Consider the following 27459-nt stretch of genomic DNA (forward strand, 5'->3'; position numbering starts at 1 on the left):
ATCACAAGTATCACAGACTCTCACGCACCAGTCACCACTGCCACTGGTAACGGGAAGGGAAGGAAGGGTAGGGAAAGGGAAGGGAGGCTAGCGAGTGGTGAGAGCCATGTCAGGCGGAGTCGAAAAAGACGCGTGGCCGTGCTTGCATCTTGCCCTTCTAAGCATCCCGTCCCCTTTATTTTGCGGTGCTCTGCCCTTTTTTCTGCAGTTTGCGTGGGCCGGTAGCCGTAGGTCCGTAGCCTGTAAGGAAAGACAACCCAGCCCCCCTTGCTCCCACATTCCCTCTCTCTCCCACAATCTACGGTAGTATGGAGAGTGAGAGTCACACTTGCACTCTGAGTACTCGGAGAAGGAAGAGCGCGCAATAGTCGTGTGAGTGTCTGCCGCACCGCGGCTGCGCAAAAGAAGAGGGCGGTGCGGGTTGCGGTTGCGGTCGTGCGGTTGCGCTGCAGCAGCTGGGCAGGGGTAAAAATGGCTGCATGTGAAACGCGAGCATCAATGTAACCCCCGACCAACAGCGAACCCTTTTCTGTCTCAGCTAGCGGAATATCAGACACGTTGGATTCTGGAACCAACATCGCTACGGGCTCACGGAGTACCTCTCTCTACCTTGTAGGCTTCTCACCAACGCTCTGGTCAGCCAGGCGCCCTCGCTGCCACACCCGACCTACGGAAATGACTTGCGACTCGAGGCCAGCCGAGGAGGTGTTCTTCGTCGCGTTCCCTGATAAAATCAGACATCCTCTCGGTCCGAGCCAGCATGGGGTAAGACGACGAACGCAGCAAGACACAAAAAAGAACTGTAACCTCTAAAATTGGTGATACTCGACACTCGACACCTACACCTCCTTCATACCTTTACCCTTCATCCAGGTCTCACGATACAGAACAAGTGCTAGCACCGGCAACACGATGCCGCCAGAGCCGCATCACTGATCAGTCCTCTAGAAAAGAACTCCTGCTTGCGTCTCTTGACGTCGGAGATCGTAGCATCACCAGCGCATCTTGGCTCATGGATTGCGCAACGCGCAACGCGGTGAGGAATCATCTGCTCCATAATCTTCACTTTGGTCTAGCCGACAGACCCGATCGCGTTGATGCGTTCATCGCCACTCCGGGGATCCGGAAGAGCCTGTCCATCGAGCCTTGCCTTGCCTTGCCTGAGGCTCGAATCGTCAATCAGTCTCCCATGACGGTGTAATAAGGCAATGGCGGGAACGGGATCTCGAAAGGGAACGTAAATGAGCTAAAAAGGAAGTGCCCGTCATCCAACCACATGCGCTTCGCCGCTTCGTCCAAACGCTCCCTCTTCTCCCCCCCCCCCCCCCCCCCCCCCGCGAGGGTTGAAAAGAAATGGGGGGGGGAGGGGCGTGAAAAGGGAACGAAAAAAGACAAAAAAAAAGCGGCCCCCCTCCCCCCCCCCCCCCCGCCCCCCCTTCCCCCCCCCCCCCCCCCTCCCCCCCCCCCCCCCCCCCCCCCCACTCCATACCGATGCCGAGATCCGATGGTCCGGGATGTGGCGCGCGAGCAGCGTCCGGGCCAAGAGCACCAAGTCCCGGCGCTACTGCAAAAGGTAGGCAAGACGTCCAGGAACTCCAAGACTCCAGGAGGCCGAAAGAAAATGAGGGATGACGAGGCCACCACGGGTCCGTCGGCCTCTCCAATTTGTCGTATTTCTCATGATTTCGTACGAGAAGTGGATTTGTTAGGTGGGCGTGTCCGCTTCTTCTCTACCGTCCGCGGGCCGAGTAAAACTAAGAACGGGATCCGTAAATAAGGTCAACCTTGAACCGTGGCATAGGAAAAGAAGGATACTACTCCGTATGTGAGTATGGAGTATGAGACTTCAAAGTGTCACTGTATCAGGACTCCCAAAACCCGCCTGACAGCACCGCTCTTGGTGCAGATCATGTGTAAGGACCCAGGTCATAGATTGAAGATGGGTGCGACCGTTCGTTCTTCAAAGCTCGCCCATCTACCTGGCACATCTGGCGCGCAAGAATCCCCCCTGACTCGCCCGCACTCTTTTTTCGTTTCCTCCCGAACGGGGAATGCCAGCCATTTGCTTCGAGGACGAATCATGAACTGGAGATCCCCCGAAAAGAAGCATCTCTGCGACGGCGTTCCCCACTTCCCCCTTGGACCGTGCACGGCATCCTCCAGAGTCACATGTATAGTGACGTGGGTTGTCTAAATCCGGATTACTGGCACCGGCCGGCTGGGGTGGGTCCCGGCGCCGACCGCGCCGCTCCCGTCCGGCTCACCTCATCTTGTCGCCACCACGAACCAATCACGAGCGTCCGCGGCCACCGCATCCTTCCAGTCAGCTCATTGACAGTAGGTCTCTCCATTGGTACATCATAACAGCTGAATGTGCACAGGGCCTGAAAGTATCCGTAAGGCAGTCAGCATTCGTGCCACGCGTAGGGCTACCTCTCGCCCGACGCCGTACATGTAAGTAGAAAAGATAAGATCGGATCGGAATTATCCCGTTCGTGACAAGCCACCGCGAATGGTGAGTGGTTCGACGAAGGGATACCCAAGATATGGACCACGAAATCGTACACATCAAGCCTGATTCTGCATTTTAGGCAACCAAGTCTAAGAGCTGTGCATGTGTGTGGTATGATAGGAAAGCAGTAGGCCTCTCTCTAAATGCGACCAACACATTTGATATATAAGTTGTGATGCGTGACCATACGTTCTCCCGGTAAAACTACCCGTCATCTCATCAGATCTTGGAAAGCCCCCTCAGCATCAGATAAGCTTAAATCAACAAGAAAAGTTAAATGCAATCCATCCTCACATCGCCCGCCACTACCGCCACCAGAATGGACGAAATCGTCTTTGCGAACCTGGACCGCTGGTGCGTATCACATCCCCATCTCCCCCCTTTCCAAGCGTCCCAAATCCCGCAATACTCGCAGCTAACGCACCTCATCCTCCAAGTCCATCATACTCCGCAAGTTCATCCCCCCCAAGCCCCCCTCCCCTTTCTCATCCCCTCTCCTCCTCTAACCACCACCGACAAACAGTCCTTCTTCGGCGCAATGGGCTGCATATCCGCCATAGTCTTCACGGTCCTCGGCTCCTCCTACGGCACCGCCAAGTCCTCCGCCGCAATCTTCTCCGCGGGCGTCCTCCGCCCCGACCGCCTCATGCAGAACACCCTCTGCGCCATCATGGCCCAGATCCTCAGCATCTACGGCCTCGTCGCCGCCGTCATCATCGCGAACCGCCTCGTCGAGAAGCAGGCCCTGCACACGAGCTTCCTGCAGTTCGCCGCGGGGATAAGCGTCGGCCTGTGTGGGCTTGCGGCGGGGTTCGCGATCGGGATCGTTGGCGATGCCGGAGGTAACTGCTTCTCCTCTATCCCACTTCTTCCCTTGCCCCCTTTCCCCTCCCCCTTGTGTCGTTTACTCTGCGCTGTCGATGACGCCTACGGCCTTCGGTCGAGGAACAAAGGGTCACAAGAGCAAGGTCGTAATGGTAACTGACACCCATCCAACAGTCAGAGCCACGAACCAACAACCGCGTCTATACACAGGCATGGTCCTAATCCTCATCTTCGCAGAGGTCCTAGGCCTCTACGGCCTCATCGTCTCCATCCTCCTGCTCTCGACTTCGCAAACGCAAGTCACCGACTGCTCAGGCTCCTGAAAAGAATCCCCTGCCTGTCTCTCTACCACAAATCCAAATCAAAGCCTTAACACCACAGCAAGACTTACGCTGTTGTCGAAACCGAGATGACGGGTTACAATACAAACAGAATCAATATAGTAGTCTTAAACCATGATCTTCCGGGATATGCTCTGAACAAACTCTTGAATTTGAAAACGCCGGGTATTGCAGCCATTAAGACAACGCTTGCTCATGCAAGGTTCTTGTTTTTGCTATCATGTACAAAGATAAGAAGAGACCGCGGACGTCTACACCACAGAGGCCACCACACACCCACCCCCTTTAAATCCTCCATTCATTGAGGTTATCCTGTGGCGTCACAAATGGCTCATTAATCCTCTTAATGGCAAACTCGCTGCAAAGAATACTGCGTCATGTTAGCAATACGTCACTCGCAAATAGACAACCCGTTGTAAACTCACCATGCTGATGCCACCAACGAGTCCAACTCCGTAATCATGGCCTCCCTCTTGGCGCCATTCACCAGACCTTTACTAATCTGCACCTGCAGCTCGCGGATCCTCTTGCTCGTGCCGACCCCGGCCTGCTCCAGTACCCTCTTGCCCAGACAATCCGAGTGAAACGAGTGCTGGCAGGGGAAGACAAAAAACTGCCTGCTCAGCAACGGCAGCCCGCAGACGTAGCACTTCTCCCCGGGCTCGACAATGGCGTACCGGTGATCCAAGGCGGCGATGTCGACCTTGATATTCGTCGCCGTCTGCGACGACTCGTCCATCTCCTTCTTCAACGAGTCAATGTTGCGCCCGTAATCCTCGAGCGCCGTGCAAATCTCCTCCTTGAAGTCGTCAATGACGACGAAGTCCGGGAAAAAGGGGATGAGATCCTCAATCTTTAGCAAGTCGCACCGCTTCAAAAAGTCAATGGCCGTCTTGATGCCGTTGGACTGCGAAATGACCTTGCGCGCGACGGCGAGCCAGAGCTTCTTCCGCAGAGGCGGGTTGGACATGGGCCGGTCGGCAATCACAGACGCCAGCTCAACCTCGTTATGCGAGAGCGCCAGGTCGACGGCTTGCAGGTACTGACCCATGCTGGTGTAGATGTGGACGCAAGACAGCGTGCGGTGGTGCTGGATGCACAGGCGAAGGGCAAAATCCGGGTCGTAATTCGGCTCCTCGCCCTGCGATTCTAGATATGACAGCAAACCAGCTTCGTCTTTGGAGGTTTGTGCATATATCGAAACAAGAGTGTTGTGTACTGCCGAATCCTTGGAGTTGAGCTGGTTGATGACATACTGCAGATACCTGACGGCCTGGTTCTGCTGGGGGGTGCCCTCGAAGTTGCGGTTATACTCCAGCAGCGCAGGAATCAGCTTGCGAGGCTTCAAGTCGGAATGGCGCATGAGGATCTCAACAAGGTCCGAAGCGACGTGCGTCATGAGCACAGTGCTGTACCGGTAGAACACCTCAGGATCCGTCTGCTTCTTCAGCACCGTCAGTACCTCGGGCCACCGCTCGCGCTGAACCCAGTACGACAGGACGTAGTTGTAGTCGTTGACGGCGTTGGCAAAGTGCAACAGCTCTTGCTCCCGACCGTGGCTGCTGATCACGTCGTACACTGTCCGCCGGTCGAGGTCAGACTTGTACTTGTTGACAAACTCCTGGAACTCGCCCTGGACAGCGTGGAGCTGCTCTCTCGACTGCGCCGGGTTGAGGCCGTCCGCTAGCTCGGCTTGCGTAATGATAGTGTCGTCTAGCGAGTTGAGCCTCGCCATGAAGATCTCTACCAGCCAACTCGCAATCATTATTCTTTGCATGACGGCCGCCTTCTTCGACGTGCTCAACTTCGCCAGTAAATATTTCCTCAGAGCGTCCGGCTCGTTGTTGTCGATAAAGGTAAGAGCCACCTCTTCAAATGGCTTATTGCTGCGTCCGTACACCGAGGCGGCCTCCATATATTGCCGCTTAGCAACGAGGTGGTCACCATATGAGGTCGCTACCGTCTCCCGTTGCGCGGGCGTCTTGGCATGCTGCAGCGCAGAGTCAAACTGTTGCAGCTTCAGCATGATTTGCCAGATATTGCGGTCCTCGTCCCTGACGACGACCTCGAAGATTTCCTGCGCAGTGAACATCCAGAATGTGTTCTTTTGCAGATCCACAGACAAGCTCACAGCCTTCTGGCCCGGGTCCAACACGATCTGGTCATAGACCACCTCTCCAGTCAGGCGATTCGTGGCTACCACGCGGCCTCCAATCAGGCTGACAATGTGCCACTGCGTCAGCGCAATCGCCTCGACGTAATCCGCCGTAGCTTTTCGCTTGCTTCCCGATCCGTCAGACGACGAACCAATCTTGTCCCGCGGGAGCATGCTCGACTCATTGAATATCTTTTTGCCCTCGGCGCTTGAGGCGAGCTGCCCGTGGAAGATACCCTGCGCAGACAGCCACGCGTAGGCCCGTTCGTGCGCCTCGTCCTCGTACGGGTTCTGGTCAGGGGGATCCGGCGAGACGACCAGCGCAGACGTGGCGGCGGCCGAGGCGCGCGACAGCTCGTGAATGACGGGCTGCTCCGACTCAAACAGCTTCGTGTACACCGACCCTCCGCTGTCGTGGCCGCTGCCGACCTTGCCAGCCAAATGAAACAGCCGGCTCTGCGTCGCAATCATGACCCGCCGCATGTCCGGTCGTTTCGGCAACGTATCGGCCCAGAGTCCCGTGATCGGTCCATCCGGGAGCTTGTGCAGGTTCTTGAGCTTGATGTCCTTCTTATAGAACTCCGAGGTGGTCTCGATGGAGGCCTCGTAGATGTTGCCGTCGGCGGCACCGAGCAAAATCTCGCGGGTCGACGCCGTGGGCAGCGAGGGATTCCAGGCAACGCTCTCGATGGAGACGCCTCGCAGGCGGGCCAGGGCGCGCGGGTGCTTGTGTTGGGAGTGGAGGTAGTAGTTCTCGCCGAGCGCCGTGCAGACGAGGAGGTGGGAGGCGGTCGGATCGAGAAACATGCGGCGGATGACGCCGACTTCTGCCGGTTTCTTGGGGAGGTCAATGTCTGCGAATAGTCTCATGGTTAGCAACCCATTATTCGTAGGTAGCAAAGTACCGTCGTTTCGTCCGACTGTAAAACGTACCATCAATGTCCTCGGGCCTATTAAGGTCGATGCGCAAGATACGTCCGTTGGATAACGCCAAAACTAAAACATTGTTCGCGACCTGGGCGGCGACAAAGTCGGCCGCGATGGAGAACTGCAGCTGGACTCGCTCGACGATGAACATGGGCAGCGCGGCGTCGTCCAGGTCGAGCACCCCGTTGCCGGCGGCGACGAAGCCGTCGGTGGGGTTCAAAGCCATGATTCGAAGGGGCGGCTACGTCGAGGTCATACGGGCATCGTCGCTGGGGATCGTGATTTCGCTTCGAGCGTTGGTGAGCGCGCCAGCTGCGGTTGCGCAAAGTGGACTACTCGTTGGAGGCTGGTGATTGTATGTGTGGTCGCTGTTGGTGTAAAGGATGGATGACATAGGCAGGGAGCTCGGCTGGCCCCCCACTGCAACCTGGGAACGGAGCTATGGCGGTACGTACTTCTGAAGCACCGAGCTCTCAAGTTCCTCAAGCTCGAGGTATTCAATTGTGACATTTCACAACTTATTCGGCACCTCTGCGGCAATCCTCACTGGGAATTCTTCATTTCACCACATAGCTAAGCATACTGCAGCAAATGGAGAGCTTCGTCTATTTTCATCTTAATTTCGATGACTATCCTTAATCTGCCTAGTAGCTAGGATATCTCTCGACCCCTTTGGTCTGCACAATGGTGCACCTCGAGCCCTCCTCGAACCTGCCGTCCCCCATTTTGATACGAGTATCTTCAGTTGATCGCTTTGAAAGGCAAGGTACTTTTTCTCGACCCCGTCCGGTTTCCATAGAAGGTAAGGTAAAATAAGTAAGAGCTATGCAAGTTTGTTGATCGCTTTTAAATATGACCGGCCAAGCTCTTCTGCCGGTGTGAAAGTTGCGATGTATGCAAGTGAACATGAAGGTGATAGCGGTTGCTCTAATTTAGTTAGGCCCGGGCTGTTCGTCACCCGGATAGAGCAGAAAATTATTGCCTTCGCCTCACCAAGAAGGTGAAGGCGAGTAGGTCATTCGAGAACTCAGACCGCCGTCTCAATGGCGGACTCGTCATCGTCATGGTGTCTGCTGCAAGCATCCTCACGCGCGGTATCATCCGTCTCATCCGCGTCGTCGTTAAAAATCGGGTACACCCTCGGCGGCGTGACCGCAGTCGTCGGCTTTCTTCCCACCAATACGCGCGCCTTGACGATGAGACCATGCGACTTGATCGGATCCCTCGCCAGGCGGGCCATCTCCCTCGCGACGTTGTGGCACGCCGTCTTTACGTGATCGGGCTCCCAGCCCATGTACTTTGTGAGCGGCCGCAGGCACTCGGCTTCCAGGCCGTCGATGCAGGCAATCAGCCACAGCTTGCCCTCGCTTGACTCGAGATTAATAGGTATCGTGTGCTCCGTCAGCTTGATATCGGTGAAGCCGGCATCCGTCAACAGCTTCGGGTTCATGTGCGCGACGCCTCTCGCCCGCCCGGCCTTGACGCCCGCCTGCGTCAGGTCTCTCGAGAGCTCGTGGATCTCGGACGTGGGAGGGAACTCTGAGAGGAACTTCTTGAAGCCCTGCTGGTCGTCCCAGTCCAGCAGCTCGATCCAGCCGCCGGGGCGGATGACCTTGAAGGCCTCCTTGTAGATAAAATTCCAGTCGAGGAAGGCGCCCATCATGTGGCGGAAGTGTACCAGGTCGAACGAGTTGAGCTCGCGCTCCCACTCGAGCTCGGCGTCGTCGACTTCGAAGAAGCAGTTCATCGGTATTGACGTGGGCGCTATGGCGGAAATGTCTGTGCCAATGACCTCGCAGTTGGGGAACTCGTCCGCCATGCCTATCGCCCACTCGCCAATGCCCGTGCCGACGTCTAGTATCCTCTGTGGGTTCTCCATCGGTACCGTGCTCAGCTTGCCGTCGAAAACGTGGAGATAGACTCTGTGGATTAAGCTCATGCGGCACATTTCCCACTCATCGTTTGGAAGGTGGTAGTGGGATCCGCAGTATCGACGACCGTTTTCCCACTGGTAGTCCAACTCTCGCTCCATGAATGACCTCGTTGACGACCTGCAGTAACCTCCTAGTCAGCCTTCGTCCGAACCGTCATCGCTTGGCGGGCTCTGCATAGGCGTAGAAAAAAAAAAAAAAGCAGCACACATCCCAGAAAATTACTCACATGTCTTGGTGATTTGGCGACGTCATGTAGGGCATCTCGGTGCGATGCGACTCGCTCGGTCGAGGGTAGTGACTCGGCGCAAACACAGAAAAATTATCGTCATCGTCAACCTCCATGCCCTCCTCCTCTTGCGAATTCCACTCCTCGTCGGCCTCGAGACCGGCCTGCGAACCATCTTCGGTGCTGCCCATGACGCTCGTCATCTCGGTGGCGGCGCTCCCGGTATCGCGCATGCCGCTCGACAGGCCGTCGCTCGAGTGGGAGGCGAGCTCGTCGGTGGTGGACATGCTGGACTCGGCGCCCTGCGCGGGGTCTGGTCGTGTGCTGGTTCCCTTGTTGCGCTTCTTAGTGCGCCGCTTCCTGGCCATGGGCGGCGGCGGCCGAGACCCGTCCCGTCCGTTTGTGCCACCCGGGAAGGGTCTGAGTTGGAAGGGGTCCCTATCGCGGTCTTTCTGTTCCTAGTCGGCGGCCCCGGAACGTCATGTCATGACCCGCGACGGGATGCCGGGAGGATGAGGTTGGTTGATTTTGTTTGGCGGCTGTGAGTAGAAAAGGAGAATGGGTTTCGTCGTTCTCGTCGTTCTCGTCGAGGTTGATTAGGTACCAGTAGAGGGCCAGTAAAGGGGGGCGGCGGAGTGGGTTCTCGCGGAAATCTCAAAGGACGGAAATAGAGGGCTGGCGATTTTGGTGCCAAATCCGGATGCTATCGGTCGGCCGATCGGTGGTCGCGATTGCGATTGCTCGGGCAGATTGTGGAAAGTGTGTTTTTGCTCCTTGGTGTAGACTTGAGAGAGAGAGAGAGAGAGAGAGAGGAACAAAAGAGAAAAGATGGTACGAGGCCGAGTGCGGTAAAGCGGGAGAAGATTGAAAGAAGGGGCCTCTCTTGGAAAGGAAGACGCGGGAGGGCGGGACTGGCAGAGAGACGATGGCTTAAGAAACTCCGTAGAGGCTTTCGAGGGGGGTACAAAGTAGTGGAAAGGACGTTCGTTTTGAGGATAATCAGGCGACGACGTGACTTGCCAGTCGGGTAGGATTAACACTGAAAGGGTATGGCTGCTCCGGGGAGGACGTCCTAGTGCGGGTGCCCTTGGCCAGTGCATTGCTCTAATCCTGTGCAGAAATCCTGACAGGTGCCGGGATCTCGCAACTTGCAAGGACGCTGGCGATGGGACCGGGACGACGAGGACGACGGACGAGGGGGGTGGGTGGGAACCGACGGGGCAAACGATCAAGGGTTCTTTTCACTGCTGAATTACCAACGGGCATTCATACATACATACATACATACAATGCATTACTGTACTCCGTAGACTGTCCGTCTCGTCAATCACTTGGACTGTGGACAGACACAGCGGCAGAAAGTGTGGGAGCTGCCGTGGAGATCGTTGCTTTACCTTAGCAATGGAACCTACTACGGAGAGTCTCTTGTTCCAAGAGTCCGACTGGCTTGGAACTAATACGGAGACACGAGCTTGGATACTCTACTGCACAGTAGCTGCGGGAGTGGACGAGGGCCATGTCGTTAAAACGGCATCTTAATGGACCCAGAGATGGTGGTGCGGGCTCGAGGTAAGGTATCATTTTGTTGCGTCTGGACCTCTTGCTCCAATTCTAGTACGCTTCTACGCCTACGTACTCCTACGCAGTATGCAGGACGCGAAAGACATGGAATTTCATTCGTACATTCGAGCCACCAAGCTCTCTGCATTGGTACGCTGGATATGCAAGGTCAGTGTGCTACATCAGGGTACACATTGTAGTCGTGAAGAAACACTGGGCACGTAAGGATTGTACTCGCAACCAACTGAGATTCCCAGCGGCTCACGGATTGGATAAATAGGGCTGCCTGCTATGCTCGAGGAGTCGACCAAATTATGATGGCCCATCTGCCTCCTTCGTTTTCTTCCCCTCATCTTGAATCAAGTCTAGAACCGAGGACTGGTACGATTCCAGGGAACCGCCGGTACGGGCAGTCAGCACCTTACTGCACCTAAGCACTTGAGGTAGTAGACGGAGGCTGCAGGCAAGCTGCAATATACCCTCCACTGCCTACCTTGGCATCACTTCATTTCTTGACCTCTGAGAGTACGATACATGCTACTTCCTCCTCGCCATTGGTAAGCAAGGCGTACCAAACCCTTATGCGCATCCTTTACCCCAATTCCGGCTCCCACTCGCGATATTGTTCCCAACAGCATGGGACGGAAGTCTGGGCTCAAAGAAAAGGGAAAACCCACGCACAGGCACTCGCTCAGAACTCTCCATCGCCGCGGTGCGTCCAAGGACTCCCAGGCCCAAGGATGAGGGACAGCCCCCCCTCTCCGTGGCCCCCGCCGTTGGAACCTTGGAGGCTTGGGCTTTCCCCTTCAGACCCCACCGAACCACAACTTCAGAGCCCACAACCGCGCCTCGGGGGCTCTGTCTCTCCCTCCCAGGTCTCTCGCTGCCACTTCTGGTTGGCCCGGGTCTCGGAGATGGATGGGTCCGGGTCGTTGTGGACCAAGGTAGGTCGTCTTCCTCCCCCCGGACCCCCGCCCACACCACACCTAATGTTGCCCTTACCCAGAAGCTCAAGCACGTCCAAGGGGGAACAGGATGGGAACCCAAAGGGAAGAAAAGAGAGAAGAGAGAGGGGGTCAAGCGGTTCACGCGAATCAAGCCTCGAGGACCGTTGTCTAGCAGTTTTACAGGATTATTATCTATATACGAGATTCATCCACCAAGAAAGCGGGAAATGTACTGTCTAGCCCTCATCCAGGCTCCAACCTGTGCGATAAGGAAGGCTATTCCTCGGCCGTGACTTTCCTGTACCTTGTTATGTACTTGACGTTCGCTCCAACCTTCAGCCCACCAGCCCATCATGTTCCAACCGAATCCCAGATGGGACATCAATTCCCCTCCTTCGATAAAATTGAACAAGTCCGTACAAGGTGGGGTCCGGAGACGGACAAGAGCCCGATGGTTATCGCTCGTAGCTAGATAGGTATTTCAATATGCACCGGTGGCACCAGCAGCAAGCCGGAACAACGCAAGAAGGAGAGGTGAGCTATCTACTACTGCTGCACGGCATCACCAATCCTGCCAATCTAGGTAGGTTACACAAACCTCATGGAGCAGGTAGGTATCCATCCGTACCTCGATGTCAAAGAGAACAAGTTTGAATCCCTCCGCCTCCGAGAAGTCCGATCCCGAACCAACCAAAGTTGAATGACCGGGGTGTAAATCCATCTCGAACCATTCGCGCGGTACCTTACCTTGCCTTGCCCTCCTTCCCTTGACGACCTCCCAAGAGGAGAAGAGAGGGGAGAGCGGAGTAATCGTACCGTTCATAGGGGTCGAGACCTTTTCCCTTGTGACTCTCAACAACTCTGTCCGTACAGACGGTCCATTGACCATTTAACAGTGACACTAGGACCTAAGAAAGAAAGGCGAGAAAAAAGTAAGAACAGCAGTAACAAGAAACATGTGGAAATGGGAGAAAGAGGGTTACCTTCTCAGACCATTCGGCTGGTTTGCTCAAGTTTTGAATACCCCAAAAGCAATCAAACGAACCCAGCAACAAATCCCCTCGCATCTGCATGTCAGAAAGAGAGAATGAAAAACACGTGGTCCAGCCCCCTCCTCCCCTCCCCTCATGCGAAGGATCACAAGCAAAGAAGGAATACCAAAAAAGAAAAAAAGGAATATGACCATCCACAGCCGAATGTTGCCAAAAGTCTCCGAGAGGCGCGGCCCACGAGCTTCACAGCCATCATCACACGTGGGGAAAACCCCCCTCCTCAGTCCATGCAATGTAGCCAGTCTGCCTGTCTATCCCATTGAAAGCATTCGAGACGATTATCATCTGAGCTTGTGTATTCCAGAATAACGATACCCCTAGACCAGGTCAATATGCCTGTTGTTCCGATTGCCTCCCCTCGCCTCGGTACCAAAGTAAAGAACCCAAAGAGATGGTTCACTCTCCAACAAGAACCAACATCAAACGTGTGAACCTGCATGCCGCCACCGCCGCCCCCTCTCTCGCTTACACCTTGGCCCACATGTTGTCACGAGAAGAGGAAGGGGGACCAACTTCATTCTATGAATGGATGATGATGACTGTAAGAGTTCATTACTTTATTGCATAACATGCAGATGACAAAGGATAGAAGCAGAAGAAACTGCACGTGGGCTCAACGATACGAATAACCTGATCATTGCTCTTTGAGCTATAACGCAACGCCTTTCCTCACTTTCATAGGTTGTCTTGACCCACTACTCTACCTGGGTAACAGTCGCCCGTCATCATCCACAATATCAAAGAAGTCTCACAAAGGCTATCGAGCCAACAAATCACATATGCATATCGAATATGGACTTGACTTTTGGTGAAAAGCTTCGATTTGCCGACCATCGACCATATGTTCTCTCTATGATTGAACTGCCATACTGTGTGCCTTTTACGCCCCCGCCATAAACCGGAGCCAGAAAAATGTGTTGTGTTTGTTGTGTTGTGTGTTCTGCAAACTTGCCAAGCTTTCTTTGGCCATACGCCAGACCGTGTTGCACGTCTCTAAAAGGATTTACATCGTAACAATTGAAGGAGCACACCCTTCCTCATGTCAATTTTCATGTCTCTCGTTCATTCCCCCTCTCCTCCTCCCCCAACCACTCGTCCACTCATGAGCGTATGGTCTATGCTCTAACAGAGTGGCCGTTGGTGCCGTTGGCACCATCAATCACCTTTCTCTTCTTCGACTCGGGAGTAGGCGGTGAGTCGGCCACGGGCTCCTGGTCCGCGGAAACATCCAGTCCCTGGACGACAGGGAAAGGCGTGAGAACAGAGGTGATGTCACCCCACCACTCCTCGCCGAACTGGCGGTACCAGTTGACAGTGATACGCAGGCCGTCGGCGAAGCTCGTCTTCTGGTCCCAGCCGAGCTGGCGCAGCTTGGTGCCGTCGACGGCGTAGCGGTGGTCGTTGAAGGGACGGTCGTGTGTGTACTTAACCCACTTCTTGAACTCGTCCGTCGTAGAGAAGGGGATCTTCATCTCCTTGAGGAGATGGCTGCAGAGGTCAATGTTGGAGATCTCGTCGTAGGATCCGACGTTGTAGATTTGACCCATCTGGCCCTTGTGGAGGATGGTGTCAAATGCATCGGCCGCGTCGCCAGCAAACAGGTAGCGACGGGTGGGGCTTCCGTCGCCGTGGAGGACGACAGGCTGGCCTCTGTTCAGCAAACAACTGAACTTGGGAATAATTTCTGAGCGAGTTGGTCAGCTATCATTCGATAGGTATTCAAGTATTTTGATGACATACTCTCGGGGAACTGGTGCGGTCCGTAAACGTTGTTACTGCGCACGATGATAACGGGGAGCTTGAAGCTCTTCTGGTAGGACTGGACAAGCATCTCGGCGGCAGCCTTGGAGGCAGCATAAGGGTTCGTGGGTGCGAGGATGCTGGTCTCGAGGAGGTCGTCATCGTCATCGTTCACCTCGCCATAGACCTCATCGGTAGAGATGTGAATGAAGCGCTTGATGTTGACGCTCTTGGCGCTCTCAAGCAGAACGTGGGTGCCGTACACGTTGGTGTGAGTGAATCCATATGAGTTACCGAAACTCAAATCGACGTGTGATTGGGCGGCAAAGTGGAAGACGGTATCAATGTTGTACCGCTTCAGGCAGTGAAGTACTTCTGTGGGGTTGGTGATGTCGCCGTGGACAAAGGTGAAGTTTGACTTCTCATTCAGAACCCGAGTGTTGTTCAGTGATGAGCAGTAATCCAGCTTGTCGAATGAGATGATGTTGTATGCGTCGGGGTAAGTGAGAGTGAGATGACGGACGAGCCAGCATGCGCTTGAGGTATTTTGTTAGCTTGCGGTCCAACCGCAGTGCCAAGACCGCGACTTACATGAAGCCTGCGCCGCCGGTAATCATGATGTTCTTGACATCGGGAAGAGGCTCAAACTTGGTGGTACCCTTGAGCAAGGGCGCCTCCTTCCAAATACCTCCATCCTGGAAGAACTTGCCGTGACCATTGCTGTAGGCTTGGATTGAGGGTTAGCAACCACGGATGGTGATAAGGGTTGATAAGGACGATTTCCAACGTACTGCTCGGCGCGCGGTTCTGGCCGTTGAGTTGAGTCATTTCGACGGTCGGAACGGTATCTCTGTTGTAAATTGGCGTGTCGTTTGGTTGTGTGCGTGTGAGAGAGGTTGAGGAAAGTCGTGCGGACAGGTCGGTGTCGGGAGCTCGAAGAGAGTTTAAGGTTCGGGTTCGACTGCGAGTCAGGCTTGTGCGAGGTTGAAGTACAAGTAGGGAAAGCCAGCTGGGCTTTCAAGGGAGAGAGTATGTGGCCCTAAAAGTGAGTTTAGCTGGATGCCCACACGCAAGACACGCTCATGTCGGGCAATTAATCTTACCTCAGATATGGGATATCCCTATCACGTCTAAATCGAGGCCATTGGCGATCTGTGCCCTGTTCTGTCTCACTCACACCACCCCGACTCGCGCACAACTGAGGCAAGGGAGGCCGAACGTGGTCCGCGGTGGTTGAAGGATGGATGGTTCGTTAGTGAGAGCCAAGCGGAGTGGCTATGGCGAATCAGTCGTATTGACAGCGCGAAAAAGTAGTGGTAGTAGCTAGTAGTGAGAAATATTGGCAGGAGCAAGTGAGTGGGCAGGACCGGCGGTGATAGGTATGAGGGAGAGAGAGAATTCAAGGAGTTCTGTCAGCCCAATTTTTTTGTGGTTAGTCGCTTGTTGTTCCGTCTCACGAGATGATGGATGCAGTAGGCTGAGATGAGCAGTGGCATGGAGGTCTGGAGGGCGAGAACTGGATACCTGCCACCTTTAAAAAGTCTGTGGCAGAGTGACAGCCAGAGTTCAGATAGCTTCGGCAAGGTGCATATGGAACCGTCGTAGGCGTTCAAATGAGATGGTGTGCGTAGGCTGTAAGAGGCATCCCAAGTTGAGGCGGTCGGTGGACAGCAGATCAGCAAGGGCCGAGATGATTGGCGTAAGCTCGACTGGGGAACGAGCATAGACGACCAGGTACAGGGCGGGTATCAGTAGCTCCAGGATAGAATCAAGTACCGGCCCGAGCTGCGGCGAGTACTTGGCAACGTGTCTCTTGACGTCTCTCCGTCTCTAATTAAGAGACTTGAGAGATAGATTCAGGTTAGTCGTACGCAGCGGGATCAGAGTAGCTTGGATCATGTATAGAGTACAGCGGAACATGTAGGTAGGTCAGCTAACTAGCTGGGTTCTCTCTCTCTCTCTCTCTCTCTATCTCACTCAGATTTTGGTTAGCAGCTGTGGATGTGGCTTCCTTGCGATTACGACTGCAGCCACGGTCGTCGCTCCGATTGAGTGTGGGTGCTTGGCTGATGTTTTGGGGGCAATCTCATGGATGCCGATCTAGCCCGGTGTGGGAGAAAGTGGATGGTGCGATGGCTACTTGCTGCTGCCGGCCTGCTGCCCTCGAAGCAGGTGCTGTGGTAACTGGTGGGAAATGAACAGTTTGACCGTACTTAGGTACTAGACAAGTGCAGTATAACAAGTGCGATGAGAATGGGATCGCAATAATAGTTGTGACATCCGTAATGTGGTACGGAGGAGCGAGACTGAGAGGTGGATGGTGGGGGTGGACACCAAGAGGGTCTTGGCTGGGAAGCAACATCTTGAAACATGACGCTTGCCTGTGTTTGCAAAGTATCTGTACTTTGCACCCGTACTCTCAACCTCTTCCATCATTCTCGATTCCTCAGTATTATACGTCAGCCACCGACCATCGCAGCAGCTTACCTACTACCTATGCGAACAGCGAGGTATATGTGCTTGCTTTTTCCTCGAGCACCTGTGTGATTAGTGCGAACCGGGGACTTTCCAAGGGAACCCTGGCATGGCATCCAGGCACAGGCTGCGTCCACGACAACTTTCTCAGGCTCTCCCGCCGCGGCCCCTCGCGATGTCCCAAAAACAAAATACAGCTCCAGTCTCCCGGCAGTACGCACACGGCGCAGTTTTGTCCGGAGCTTGCAGACACCCGGCCGGCAAAAGCTTGTATTTGAACGGCGTATCTAGACGTGTCAGAACGTGCGATTTCGAGTATCGATCACCGGGGGATGTGCCTTACATAATACACTCACCATAGGGAGTTCACGGATCATGTGATGATGGGATACGTACGGAAAGGCATCAAGACTCGAGAGCCGATTGGCAGCGAGTTGAACCGGACAAGTAACGGTACGTATTTGCTTTCTGACGTCCAAGGCGACAGGTACTTTCTCGGTACCCATACCCTTACCCTCTGCTTCCCTTCCCAACACCTTTCCCTCCCAAAAACCCAATCCATACCCAGCCGGAGCCGCTCTTTTCATGAGATGCCGTGCAGCAACTTGACAGATGCAACCCCAATTTAAACGAGACTTCCCAATGGAATGGGACCCCTTCTTTCCGCGCAAGCTAATGGAAACTAGGGAGAGCGACTACGTACGTCCAAGACACCGCTTTCCACGGGTATCATGGCGGCACGGCCGACCACGAGGCGTCGAGACTGAATAGTTTGTCAACTAGCCACAGGTAGACCAGTGCCCTGAGATTCCCAGCCCGTCCCAGTCTCAGCTGGCTTCTCAGCCGTGGCCGCCGTGGGCGGGGGACCATTCCACAAACGCCTCCAGACCGGCCGCTAGTTCCTTTTCAGCCCATTGTCTGACAATACGCTGTTTTTGCTTCTGCGCCTAGAGGGATGGGGCTCGCAACCAATCTCTTCATCACTTTCTTGGCCTCCTTACCTCCGTGGTCCTTTGGGCTCTTTTCGTTCATCAGGGAGAAAGCAGGGGTAGCAGGGGCAAATAAACAATAAAAAGAATGTCAGGGGCTAAGAAGCGCTGGAATGTCCAACATGCCCACGTTCAGTATGGTCTACACAGTAGAACGATTTCGCACCTGGCTCCAAGTACTTACACTTTGACTCCATCACACCGCCAAGACCTAGATGCAGCTGTCTGCTCATCGAGCTCCGTCCCCGGCCACACCTTCCAGTGAGAGTCGAGGAGCTTCGAGTTAGTCTGCGAGTAAACACGACAGCAAGAAACATGCTCGTGAACCGGCCCGTGACGGACGCCACAGATGCAGTCATCCAATGCTGTAAACATCCGATACGAGCCACTCTAGGGCCGACGTTCACGGATAGACTGACGAATGTGTCTCCGGCTCATGATGCTCCATTGGCTGACGGACGATGGCGACAGCGGAGCGTGCTAAGCCGGCTTCTCCCACTCGCCCGGCTCCTCGAACGTGGAGCCGTGATGGGCAAAGGCAACACCAGCTCCGGCGCCAGCGGGCGCCGTCGATGCTGGGGAGGCCGGGCGCGCGTCCCTGGTGGCTTGCAATGGGCCATGTGGGGTGGCAGACGCGCAAGAATGTGGTGCTCATCTTTCCCATCCTCCCCCTCATGCCACGAATCGACCAAAGCACCATGGTAGACCACATTGCCTCAGGGTCTCTCTGGGGAATGCTGAAACGCTCGAGGATGACTTATCGGAGGGAGGAGACAATAGTAGTCAACACCAGACTGGCATGGAGTGGACGGTAGCCAGATTCCACGCAATCGCTGACATGTTCATCGCGAGGGATGTTGAGCAAGATGAGCCGACGACAGATGGCCCCCAAGTCAAGCGAGCGGCCTACGCCGTACAAGGCCAACTAATTTTGGCGTCCAAGGGAGCCGGCAAGACCATGGAACCCCCGTTCCTCCCGGCTGTGCGGACTCGACTTGCATGCTTGCGTCTTCAGATGAGATTGGCGCAGGGGCAGTGACGATCATGGATCAGGACCATGGACGGCATTTCCAGCGACAGATGCCAGGCACTGCAGTAACTGCACGCTGCTGCCCAGCCAAAACACATGACTTGCTGTCGGCTCGTTTCAAACCCCCCATGTCCTAGACATTTCAGAGTCTCGTCAACGGTTGGCCGCGCCAGAATTTGCGGGAAACGGTGGAGTAATCCGACAGACGAACGGCAGAAGATGCCGTTGCGTTGCGGCACATTGTATGCTGTTCATGCTGAAGGACCGCTGGAATGAGCTGCGACAGCGGCCAAGACATGGTGCATTCCTTCAGACGTCGAGAGATATTGGCGACAAGGAGTGAGGCTGGAAGTAGGCCACTTGGCAGCATTGGCGGAGGTTCGTACTGTGACTCCAATGTCTCAGGGAGTAAACTTTCCAATCTAGGCGTTAATTGTTCTACTAAACTCTATCCGCGAGAATTTCTGACAGCTGGACAATTGGTTCAAGTCGATGGAGCAAGCCGACCCAGAAGGAACCGAGCGAACCGGCGCAACCATGGGAACAGCGCCGTGTGTCCCTCAAGAGCAGCCGCCATCCCAGGGGGAAGCTCCGTCGAAACCCTCTCTGTGTCAAAGCCATTGCCCACGGTCCACACGGTGACGCGTGTGCGAATTGGATCGGATCACAGAAAGTTCACGCTGGGATGCCGGCGAGAGCAAGAGTGCAGACAATTAGACAAAGTTGGGGCGGCTGTCGGAGAGAGTTGGGCGCATATCGGGCTGTCCGTTACTTCTTGAGCTGCTCGCGGAGGATGGCTTGTCGACCTGCTTGATCAAACGACTTGATGCAGAATATGAGGCTGCGTTCGTTCTTGCTCGAAGCATCGGCACCAGGTGCAACGAGCGATCGCCGGGTGAAGAATAGTAAGATCTCGTGTTCCTATTTGCCCTAGGTGTCAAGAACACTGACGACGGGACCCGACTGGAGCGAAGCTAACGTCGAGATCGAGTGCGAGTGCGCTGCATACGGCGGGTTTGGTGCCATGCTGTGGTGTTGCAGATGTGACGGGTACGACGGGTGAAGAGAGACTTGCAGATTGTCGAGTCGGGTCTAATTGGATCTTGAGCGGGGCTGAAGCTTACGAAGTATTAGTGGCTTGGCGCTAACTTACGTGGTGTGGACCACAACATGTACTCGTACGGATACCTACACAATGTGCGCTACAAGACTCTGTTTTGGGGAAGAGAAGGAAAGCCACCGTGGCAGATGAGGGCGAGGCAGGCAGGCAGGCAGGCAGGCAGGCAGAAAAAGTTAGAGAGAGACAGACCAGAAAAGAAAGGGCGAGGATATTCTGCCAGCAGCTCCTGCTATCCCGCCCCCAAGTGTGGCTGCGGCAGGCCCTACCTCCGAGCCCGGAGGCCAGCTGCCCATACCCACCCACTTACCTACCCACCTACCTACCCACCTACCTACCCACCTACCTACCCACCTACAACCACCACTTCGTCGACCTCGCCGTCGCTGCCGCTGCCGCTGCCGCTAATTGAAGCTATTCTTAACGTTAATATGCCGTAAGAAGAGAATAATTACGAAGTTGACGATCTTTTTGTTTATTAGTATATAGCCGATTATAATAATTACGGCTACGTAGAGTACGACTACTTATTTTATAGCTAGCGATTCCCTACCCTATCCGATACTAAAGTAGTACTTAACGAGGCTACTTATAAAGCTAGCTTTATAATCCGAATTATTTAATATAAGCCCTCTGCTAGGGCGTTAACTACCGTTATTTATTATTATAGTTATGGCCTGCGTTACGATTAAAAGTAGTAATATCTCGTAGAGTTAACCTATCTAAATAAGTATCGTAAATCCTTAACCTCGTTTATAGACTACTATTAGTAAATCGCTACTAGCTTTTTAAGTAGTAATTAGCTCTTTTATCCCGTTATTAATAACTTTTATAACTACTATAACTACTTATTTAGTAATATTAACGTTTTTATACGTTACTACTGCGCGCTACTATATAGTAAGAAGGACTAAATCGTTAATTAATAAAATAAGGGTATTTAACCTATTTAAATCCTTTCGAGCCTATAGTTAAAAAGTAGCGATTATAGTAGTATTATTGCCTACGATATATTTAATATATTAGCTACTTACCGCCGTAACGAATTAAGTAGTAGGACCCTTATTAAGTAGTTATTTAATTAATTATACAATTTAACAAAGTATTAATACTACTTTTAATATGATGACGCGGGCTATATTACGAGCTTATTTATTATACTTACTACTACGATTTCCTTATTTTAATAATACCCGGATGTTTTATTAATAGATTTTATATATAAAATTAACTAATTTAATATGCCGTTATTTAATATTTACGGAGTAACTAACGATAGTTATGCTTTCTAAGTTACGAGCTGCTTTTTGTTTAGTAAGAAGGAAGCTAATTACCGTTAGGCTATTAACTAGCTATTAGTATTACTCCGGGCCTACGAAATTCCCTTTCCGTAAGTTATATATATAGATTACGAGATTGCTCTGCTTAATGCCCTCGATAATAATACCTAATTTAAAGTAGTATTATACGTACTCTGCTACTAATACGTTAATTTTAACGTACTAGCCCGGACCCGGTATTACTTCGGCCCGGTTATAAGGGACGAGACTAGCGTAGTTATATATAACCTTTATTTTTAATAATTCCTTATAAATTAGGGTAATCTCCTCCGTAGCTAATTAATAGCTATATATTATAACTAATTATTCGAATTTTAGACTACTAGGTACTTTATAATAGTAGTTAATTACGCTATTAATACCTAGCTCAAGCCGTAGTATAAGAAACTTATATTTATTTAGGTTAACTGAATTAGGTACTTTGGTTATTTGATTATATTAATTATTGAATCCTTATACGCGAGTATTAAAGTATAAGTCTGCTACTATATAAGCAACTTTAAAGCTGTATTTAATAAATTAGTTATTTTTTAAGTAGGTTAAGCGGCTATAATTAGCGCTTACTAGACCCGTTACTAAGCTAAGGTATTAAGTATTATTACGGGGTTATTTTAAAAAAAAGTACGTCTATATATATACTATGATACCCTTAAGTAACTTTTATAAGAACTTAGTACGTTAAGTAGATAGTTAAATTTAGGTTTATTAAAAAAGTTATTGAAAGAGTGCGCATATTGCTTAATTCGAACTACTTATGGGCTACCTTATTACTACGTCTTTTAGTAGTATGTTAAGGACGGTACTTTAATATTGCTAAAAGAGATTTACTTATACTAGTTCTAGCGACGCTTAGAGCTTATTATTAGTAATAGTACTTTTATCCCCCTACTCGATCCCTTATAAGTCCGAGGTAAGGGTTACTTATAGGGTTTTATAGCGGGTATTATAGTAGTTATAATAAGTAAGTTAAAAAAGCTAGCCGTTAATTAAAGTACCTCTTTTAAACGAGAGCCCTTTACGTTTAAATACGAGGAAGCTACTAAACGCGTAAAAGTAGTACCTATATTAGCGCCGCTACTATTAATAATACCTCTAGTACTAAGTAGGGCTACTTCTACCTAACGAGGCCTTAAGATTATATACGATTTTAATATATACGAGCCTAGTATAGAGATATAGCGGAGGTATTAGCGGGCTGCTATTAACGAGGTAATTAACGTAGTTAACGGTAATATAATTAATCTTATAGGGGCTCCTCGGCTACTAACGTTTATAAAGTTACGATCTTAATTAACTAGTAATTTTACGTAATTAAATATATTATAGGATCTAGCTAATGAGGATTGCGCTTATAATATTAATTTTATAATAAAAGGCAAGATAAATAGACTTATTAATAAGTACGAGGCTAAAGTAGAGTACGAGGCTAAAGTAGAGAAAGTTACTAAATTACGGGCTATAGGCTATATGGAGTAATTAATAGTTAATTAGGTAGTTAATTAAGTAGTTAATTAAGCTACTTCATTAATTATATCGAATTAGGCTAATTCGTTAATTACTATACTTTTTATTAAAATAATTTAATTGACTATAAGTTAATTAACGGCCTCTAATTAGTCTAATCTATTCGAATACTAACTACGTAGAGCCTAGCTTATGTATATGCCTGAGACCGGCGGTTATGTGGCGGCCGTAGCTATACTTAGTGGCAGAATAGCGGGAGCTGTTGGCAGGATATCCTTGCCCAAAAGAAAGGCGGTCTCCAGAAAACAGCTCCCGTCCAGTTCAAGGAACCCGTGGGCTTGCGTCCGGTTGGATTGGTGGCTTTTGATGCAGCCATCTCGATCTGCAGGTGTTTTTCCATGTCTTGGTGTAAGGGCGTTCAAGACCTTGGTGCTTGTATCCGTAGGGTACAGGAGTCGATGCCCCCCTAAACCCGAGTCCAGGGAAACGGACCATGGTCCAAATGGCTTGCAGCCTTGTACTGGGCGTTCTCCCAGGGAAGGAAGGGCGGCGGCAGCGATGGCGTGGTGGCAGAGCAGGGTTTGGCCTCGTCTTGTTTGTTCAGATGGGATGGCTGGCTACTTTATGGTCCATGCCGCCGGATCGAGAGAGAGGAGAGCAATGCAGCCATAGCTTAACTAGCTGGTTCTCGTCACGATGGTTAAGCGTGTGCCAAGCTTTCGGAATGCAGACATTGTTTCTATGCAGTCTTGTCAGCGGTGCGCAAGTCTGTGTGGGTAAGTTGAGAGAGTGTGCGCCGCGACACAGCAACGGGAGTGCCAGAATCATCATCAATGTGTGTGATGGACGTGGAAGTCGCAAATCGCACGTCGCAAGTCCCGGTACGGGGTCGTGGGGCCCGCACCTTCCCCTGCCCTTTCCCTACGTCTCCCTCCTTCCTTCTCATCCCTCATCCCTCATCCCTGCTTTTGCTCTTGCTCTCTCTGCTTTCAGCCCGGGGTAGGTGCTGGTCACTGCCTAGTAACTATTAGTAGCTACGACTAGGGAAGGAACCTCCCAGGTAGTCTCGTACTTTGCCCGTACTACCACCACCGAGACCCCCGCCAGCCTTTTTTGCCCTGAGTCTGACGCAAAAGAGAAAGAACGAGACCCCAAAACTGGCAGACCAGGCGGGCAAGAACGACGTACTTACTTTGGGACGCCGCCGCCTCGGACCTTCCATACGACTTTCGTTATATTTGCCCCCGTCTGTCTACTTTACTCCCCTTCCCTTCAATTCCGCGGTTGCCCTTCGGAATTCTACCAGACGAGGCGTCTCCCTTTAAAGCATTCCAACGAACCGACGACTTTGCACTCTCGACACTCCCTTGTGCGACCCGACTTCCCATGGTACACTGAAATAGGACCCCAAAGCCCTTACCTGGCGACGATCTCAATCCATCAGCACCGGCCCTCGCCTGAATTCACGCACCGCCTCGCCGACTGCCCGCTCTTTTTTCCTTTTGCTCCCGCTCACTACCGTGGACTCGAATCTCACTCACTCACTCAGCTTGTCTGCTTTTTCTTTTCCTTCCACACCAACTACCTCGTCTCGCCATCTCTCGTCGTTGCCCACCATGACTGACGACTACCGCACCGAGCGAGCGGGCTCTTCCGCCTCGTCTTCCACCGACGCCGCGACTCTCCACGAGCTAACCAAGTTGGACCCGATGGAGGACAGCGTTCAGAACCTCAAGTCGCACGATGATGAAGAGCTGGGCACCGAGGAGGACGAGAAGCTCTTGCCCAAGACCAATGAGAAGGAGGAGCCCCAGAAGTCTGGCATGACTTCTGCCATTATCTGGATGACCGTCAACACCTTGGCGACGATTGGAATCGTGAGTATACCACCGAAACCTGCGATTTCCCAGGAATGCGAAAATGTGCTGACAATACCTTACCCAGGTCTTCACCAACAAGGCCATCTTTTCCGACCCTCAATGGAAGCTCTGCCAGCTCACCTTTGCGAGTTTCCACTTCTTGGTCACTTTCGGCACGCTGTTCGTCCTTTCCCGGCCTACCTTCGCTTACTTTACTCCGCGCCGTGCCGCCATCCGGGACTTGCTGCCGCTTTCCGTGGCCATGTGCCTCAACGTCATCCTGCCGAATCTCTCCCTGGCCTTCTCTTCCGTGACTTTTTACCAGATTGCCCGGATCCTGCTGACGCCGACCGTCGCGCTCATGAACTATGTGCTCTATAAGGCGACACTGCCCAGGAATGCGATAATGGCGCTCATCCCGGCTTGCCTCGGAGTCGGCATGGTCTCTTACTACGACTCTCTGCCTACCAAGGACGACAAGGTCAAGACAACCTCTACCCTGGGTGTCGTCTTTGCCTTTTCTGGCATCTTTGCCTCGTCTCTCTACACCGTCTGGATCGCCAGCTACCACCGTAAGCTCCAGATGTCCAGCATGCAGCTGCTTTACAACCAGGCTCCCATCGCCTCCTTCATGCTTCTCTACGTCATTCCCTTTGTTGACACCTTCCCCGACTGGGTCAATGTTCCTGGCAACCGCTGGATCATGATTGGCATGGTAGGTTTCCTCTGTCTTGAGTACCTTGATTCACTGTTGCTAACCGGCAACATATAGTCTGGCGCGTTTGCCTCGCTCATCAACATCTCCCAATTCTTCATCATCGCCCAGACCGGTCCTGTGTCCAGCACCGTTGTTGGTCACCTCAAGACCTGCACCATTGTTGCTCTTGGCTGGATGGTGTCAGGCAGAGCCATTGGCGACAAGTCGGTTCTTGGTGTCTTTGTTGCCATTGGCGGCATTGTTGCGTAAGTTGTGAACAGAGCCTCTCTGCATATGAACACTAAACTAACGATTCACGCAGCTACTCTGTCGTCATGCTTCAGCACCAGCGCAACCAGCGCAAGTAGGCCATGGTCACTCACATTGGCTGAGGCTCTACGTTGACTTTATAACATTTCGGAAACGGTTTTTCCTTTCTTTTTTGGCAGCATGGTGATCATGGGAATCAAGATGGCGTTGAGTAGATTGAGCCCGTCGGGATTAGACAGGGTCTATTTGGGATGATACCTCTTTTACATGAACCCAAACCTATCATGGCTCGGCGTATGGGGAACACAGGCACTCGAATTCGTAGCAAGGGAAAAATAAAACACTTCCTTTATTTTCCAACCAAAACCTGACGCATCTTTATGCCTCTTTCTTTTATTGTGATACGCGACATGACATGTTTAAAAACCCAATCTACCCTTTTTTTTGAAGCCATGTAAATAACGCCGTACGGGGTACTCCCTGGCCAATAACACAATGCATCACTGTACTTGACACCCCGACATCCGCAGCGACCGAGGTGACCAAAGACCACACGGGGAAAAGAAAACCACTCTCTACAACTGGAACCGCTTGCGGTCCTTCTCCATCCTGGCCTTCCACTCCCACGGCTGCGACTCCTCACCCTCGCTGCCCGCCCTGCCGATACCCTTGTCCACCCTCCTCAGCTTAGCCGTGAACCGCGGGCCAACCTCCTGCAGTCCGACGCGGATGCCCTCGACGCCCTTCATCTCGGAGCCCTCGGCAGTCGTGATATTCTTCTCCGTCTCGCGCTTCTCGCGGAAGACGTAGCGGTGGCGGCGGAAGAAGAGGTAGTCGCGCTGGTTGTGCACCGTAAGCACCTGGCGGCCCTCGAGCTCGGGCTGCGGGGGGAAGAGGCGCTGGAAGAGGGCGGCGGTGAGCAGGCCGAGCGGGGTCTTGAAGTTGTTGAGGAGGAGCTCCGGGTAGTGGTTCGTCGGGTTGCCGTGGCCGGGGAGCTTCTTGCCCTCCATGAAGTTTGTGATTGTAAAAGTGAAGGTGGGGCCGACGGGGAGGTGGACGATGGACATGCCCGTCAGCTTCTTCTGGTCTTCTTTGAGGAGGACGACGGCGGTGTAGTCGCGGTTGGCGGCGAACTTTGAGATCTCGCGGAGGGAGTACTTGTGGCCGTAGCGGTGGGCGGAGCGGGGCACGTAGGTGGAGTTCGGGAAGATGGTGCGGAAGATGTTGGCCTCGTGGTGGAGGGTCGAGTTGAGGGAGGTGGTGATGAGGATCTTGGGGGGCGGGGGCGCGTCTTCGGAAAAGAGGCTGGGGAACTTGAGGGCGAGGGAGGACGGGGTGAGGTCGAGGTTCGTCGAGGTCGTCGAGGGCGCGGCAGAGGAGTCCCTCTTTGCGCGGCGCTTCTCCTCGCGCCGCGCCTCCCTCTCGGCCTTCTTCTCCGCGGCGGCGGCCTCGTCTTCCTCGTCGTCGAGCATGCTGTCGTTATCGCTGTCGTCGTCCTCGCCATCGTCCTCTCCATCCTCGGCGTCGAGCTCCTGTTCCAGCGCGGCGTTCTCCTCCTCTTCTATCCTCCTCTTCTTGAGCCTCTCGACGTCCACCACCTTACCCAGGCTGTCGTCGTCGACGTCGTCCCAGACGCGCTTGCTGTCGATGGTCTGGGGCTTGTTCTTTGCGAGGCGGGCGGCGCGGAGCTCGGGGTTCTTGTCCTCCTCCTTCTTGCGGCGGAAGCGCATCTCGCGCTGGGCTTTATCCTTGTCCTTCTTTTGCAGGACGTACATCTCCTTGCGCTTGAGCTTGTTGGACGTCTTGTTCGTGAGCGAAGCCCCCATGGACTTGCCCGGCTTGGAGAAGCCCATCTTGAAGATTGGCTTCTGTTTTCTCTTTTTCGTTTCGATTGATAGAAGGTGAGTTTCCTCTGTCCGAGTTCGTAGACAATTTGCCCGTGGATTAAGCTCGTTCGATCGTTTGGAGGTTCGGTTTGAGGGTATCTGTCGCAAAGAAA

The 27459-nt window shown here is 52.8% G+C and overlaps 12 protein-coding genes across 12 annotated transcripts; 5 read left to right on the forward strand and 7 right to left on the reverse strand.

Annotated features, from left to right (window-relative positions):
* Positions 1–1504: 1504 nt before the first annotated feature.
* On the forward strand, positions 1505–2591 carry CLUP02_03077 (uncharacterized protein; the record flags this gene model as incomplete). Its single annotated transcript, XM_049282104.1, has 5 exons — positions 1505–1735; positions 1802–2145; positions 2178–2353; positions 2382–2454; positions 2534–2591. 5 exons carry the CDS (start codon positions 1505–1507, stop codon positions 2589–2591), a joined length of 882 nt encoding a protein of 293 aa, XP_049139247.1.
* Positions 2592–2831: 240 nt separating this feature from the next.
* On the forward strand, positions 2832–3660 carry CLUP02_03078 (V-type ATPase; the record flags this gene model as incomplete). The annotated part of the gene is made up of 2 exons (XM_049282105.1): positions 2832–3354; positions 3512–3660. The coding sequence occupies 2 exons, from the start codon at positions 2832–2834 to the stop codon at positions 3658–3660; spliced, it is 672 nt and encodes a 223-aa protein (XP_049139248.1).
* A 303-nt stretch (positions 3661–3963) lies between these two features.
* On the reverse strand, positions 3964–6986 carry CLUP02_03079 (Pep3/Vps18/deep orange family protein; the record flags this gene model as incomplete). Its single annotated transcript, XM_049282106.1, has 3 exons — positions 3964–4048; positions 4104–6687; positions 6767–6986. 3 exons carry the CDS (start codon positions 6984–6986, stop codon positions 3964–3966), a joined length of 2889 nt encoding a protein of 962 aa, XP_049139249.1.
* Positions 6987–7012: 26 nt separating this feature from the next.
* CLUP02_03080 (uncharacterized protein) lies at positions 7013–7270 on the reverse strand (the record flags this gene model as incomplete). The annotated part of the gene is made up of 2 exons (XM_049282107.1): positions 7013–7106; positions 7188–7270. The coding sequence occupies 2 exons, from the start codon at positions 7268–7270 to the stop codon at positions 7013–7015; spliced, it is 177 nt and encodes a 58-aa protein (XP_049139250.1).
* Positions 7271–7787: 517 nt separating this feature from the next.
* On the reverse strand, positions 7788–9288 carry CLUP02_03081 (methyltransferase; the record flags this gene model as incomplete). The annotated part of the gene is made up of 2 exons (XM_049282108.1): positions 7788–8811; positions 8921–9288. The coding sequence occupies 2 exons, from the start codon at positions 9286–9288 to the stop codon at positions 7788–7790; spliced, it is 1392 nt and encodes a 463-aa protein (XP_049139251.1).
* A 1773-nt stretch (positions 9289–11061) lies between these two features.
* On the forward strand, positions 11062–11667 carry CLUP02_03082 (uncharacterized protein; the record flags this gene model as incomplete). The annotated part of the gene is made up of 1 exon (XM_049282109.1): positions 11062–11667. The coding sequence occupies one exon, from the start codon at positions 11062–11064 to the stop codon at positions 11665–11667; it is 606 nt and encodes a 201-aa protein (XP_049139252.1).
* A 1927-nt stretch (positions 11668–13594) lies between these two features.
* Positions 13595–15047, reverse strand: CLUP02_03083 (dTDP-glucose 4,6-dehydratase; the record flags this gene model as incomplete). Its single annotated transcript, XM_049282110.1, has 4 exons — positions 13595–14163; positions 14220–14755; positions 14811–14946; positions 15011–15047. The coding sequence occupies 4 exons, from the start codon at positions 15045–15047 to the stop codon at positions 13595–13597; spliced, it is 1278 nt and encodes a 425-aa protein (XP_049139253.1).
* A 738-nt stretch (positions 15048–15785) lies between these two features.
* CLUP02_03084 (uncharacterized protein) lies at positions 15786–17071 on the reverse strand (the record flags this gene model as incomplete). Its single annotated transcript, XM_049282111.1, has 2 exons — positions 15786–16049; positions 17051–17071. 2 exons carry the CDS (start codon positions 17069–17071, stop codon positions 15786–15788), a joined length of 285 nt encoding a protein of 94 aa, XP_049139254.1.
* A 927-nt stretch (positions 17072–17998) lies between these two features.
* CLUP02_03085 (uncharacterized protein) lies at positions 17999–18722 on the forward strand (the record flags this gene model as incomplete). Its single annotated transcript, XM_049282112.1, has 2 exons — positions 17999–18330; positions 18404–18722. 2 exons carry the CDS (start codon positions 17999–18001, stop codon positions 18720–18722), a joined length of 651 nt encoding a protein of 216 aa, XP_049139255.1.
* A 759-nt stretch (positions 18723–19481) lies between these two features.
* CLUP02_03086 (uncharacterized protein) lies at positions 19482–20034 on the reverse strand (the record flags this gene model as incomplete). The annotated part of the gene is made up of 2 exons (XM_049282113.1): positions 19482–19634; positions 19867–20034. Coding segments are annotated over 2 exons (321 nt in total), but the record flags the coding sequence as incomplete, so codon positions are not given.
* A 3442-nt stretch (positions 20035–23476) lies between these two features.
* CLUP02_03087 (triose-phosphate transporter) lies at positions 23477–25558 on the forward strand (the record flags this gene model as incomplete). Its single annotated transcript, XM_049282114.1, has 6 exons — positions 23477–23633; positions 23699–24023; positions 24079–24511; positions 24579–25208; positions 25266–25456; positions 25513–25558. The coding sequence occupies 6 exons, from the start codon at positions 23477–23479 to the stop codon at positions 25556–25558; spliced, it is 1782 nt and encodes a 593-aa protein (XP_049139257.1).
* Positions 25559–26035: 477 nt separating this feature from the next.
* Positions 26036–27313, reverse strand: CLUP02_03088 (brix domain-containing protein; the record flags this gene model as incomplete). Its single annotated transcript, XM_049282115.1, has 1 exon — positions 26036–27313. The coding sequence occupies one exon, from the start codon at positions 27311–27313 to the stop codon at positions 26036–26038; it is 1278 nt and encodes a 425-aa protein (XP_049139258.1).
* Between the last annotated feature and the right edge of the window lie 146 nt (positions 27314–27459).

Source organism: Colletotrichum lupini, chromosome 2, assembly GCF_023278565.1.
Source record: "Colletotrichum lupini chromosome 2, complete sequence".
Classification (NCBI taxonomy): domain Eukaryota; kingdom Fungi; phylum Ascomycota; class Sordariomycetes; order Glomerellales; family Glomerellaceae; genus Colletotrichum; species Colletotrichum lupini.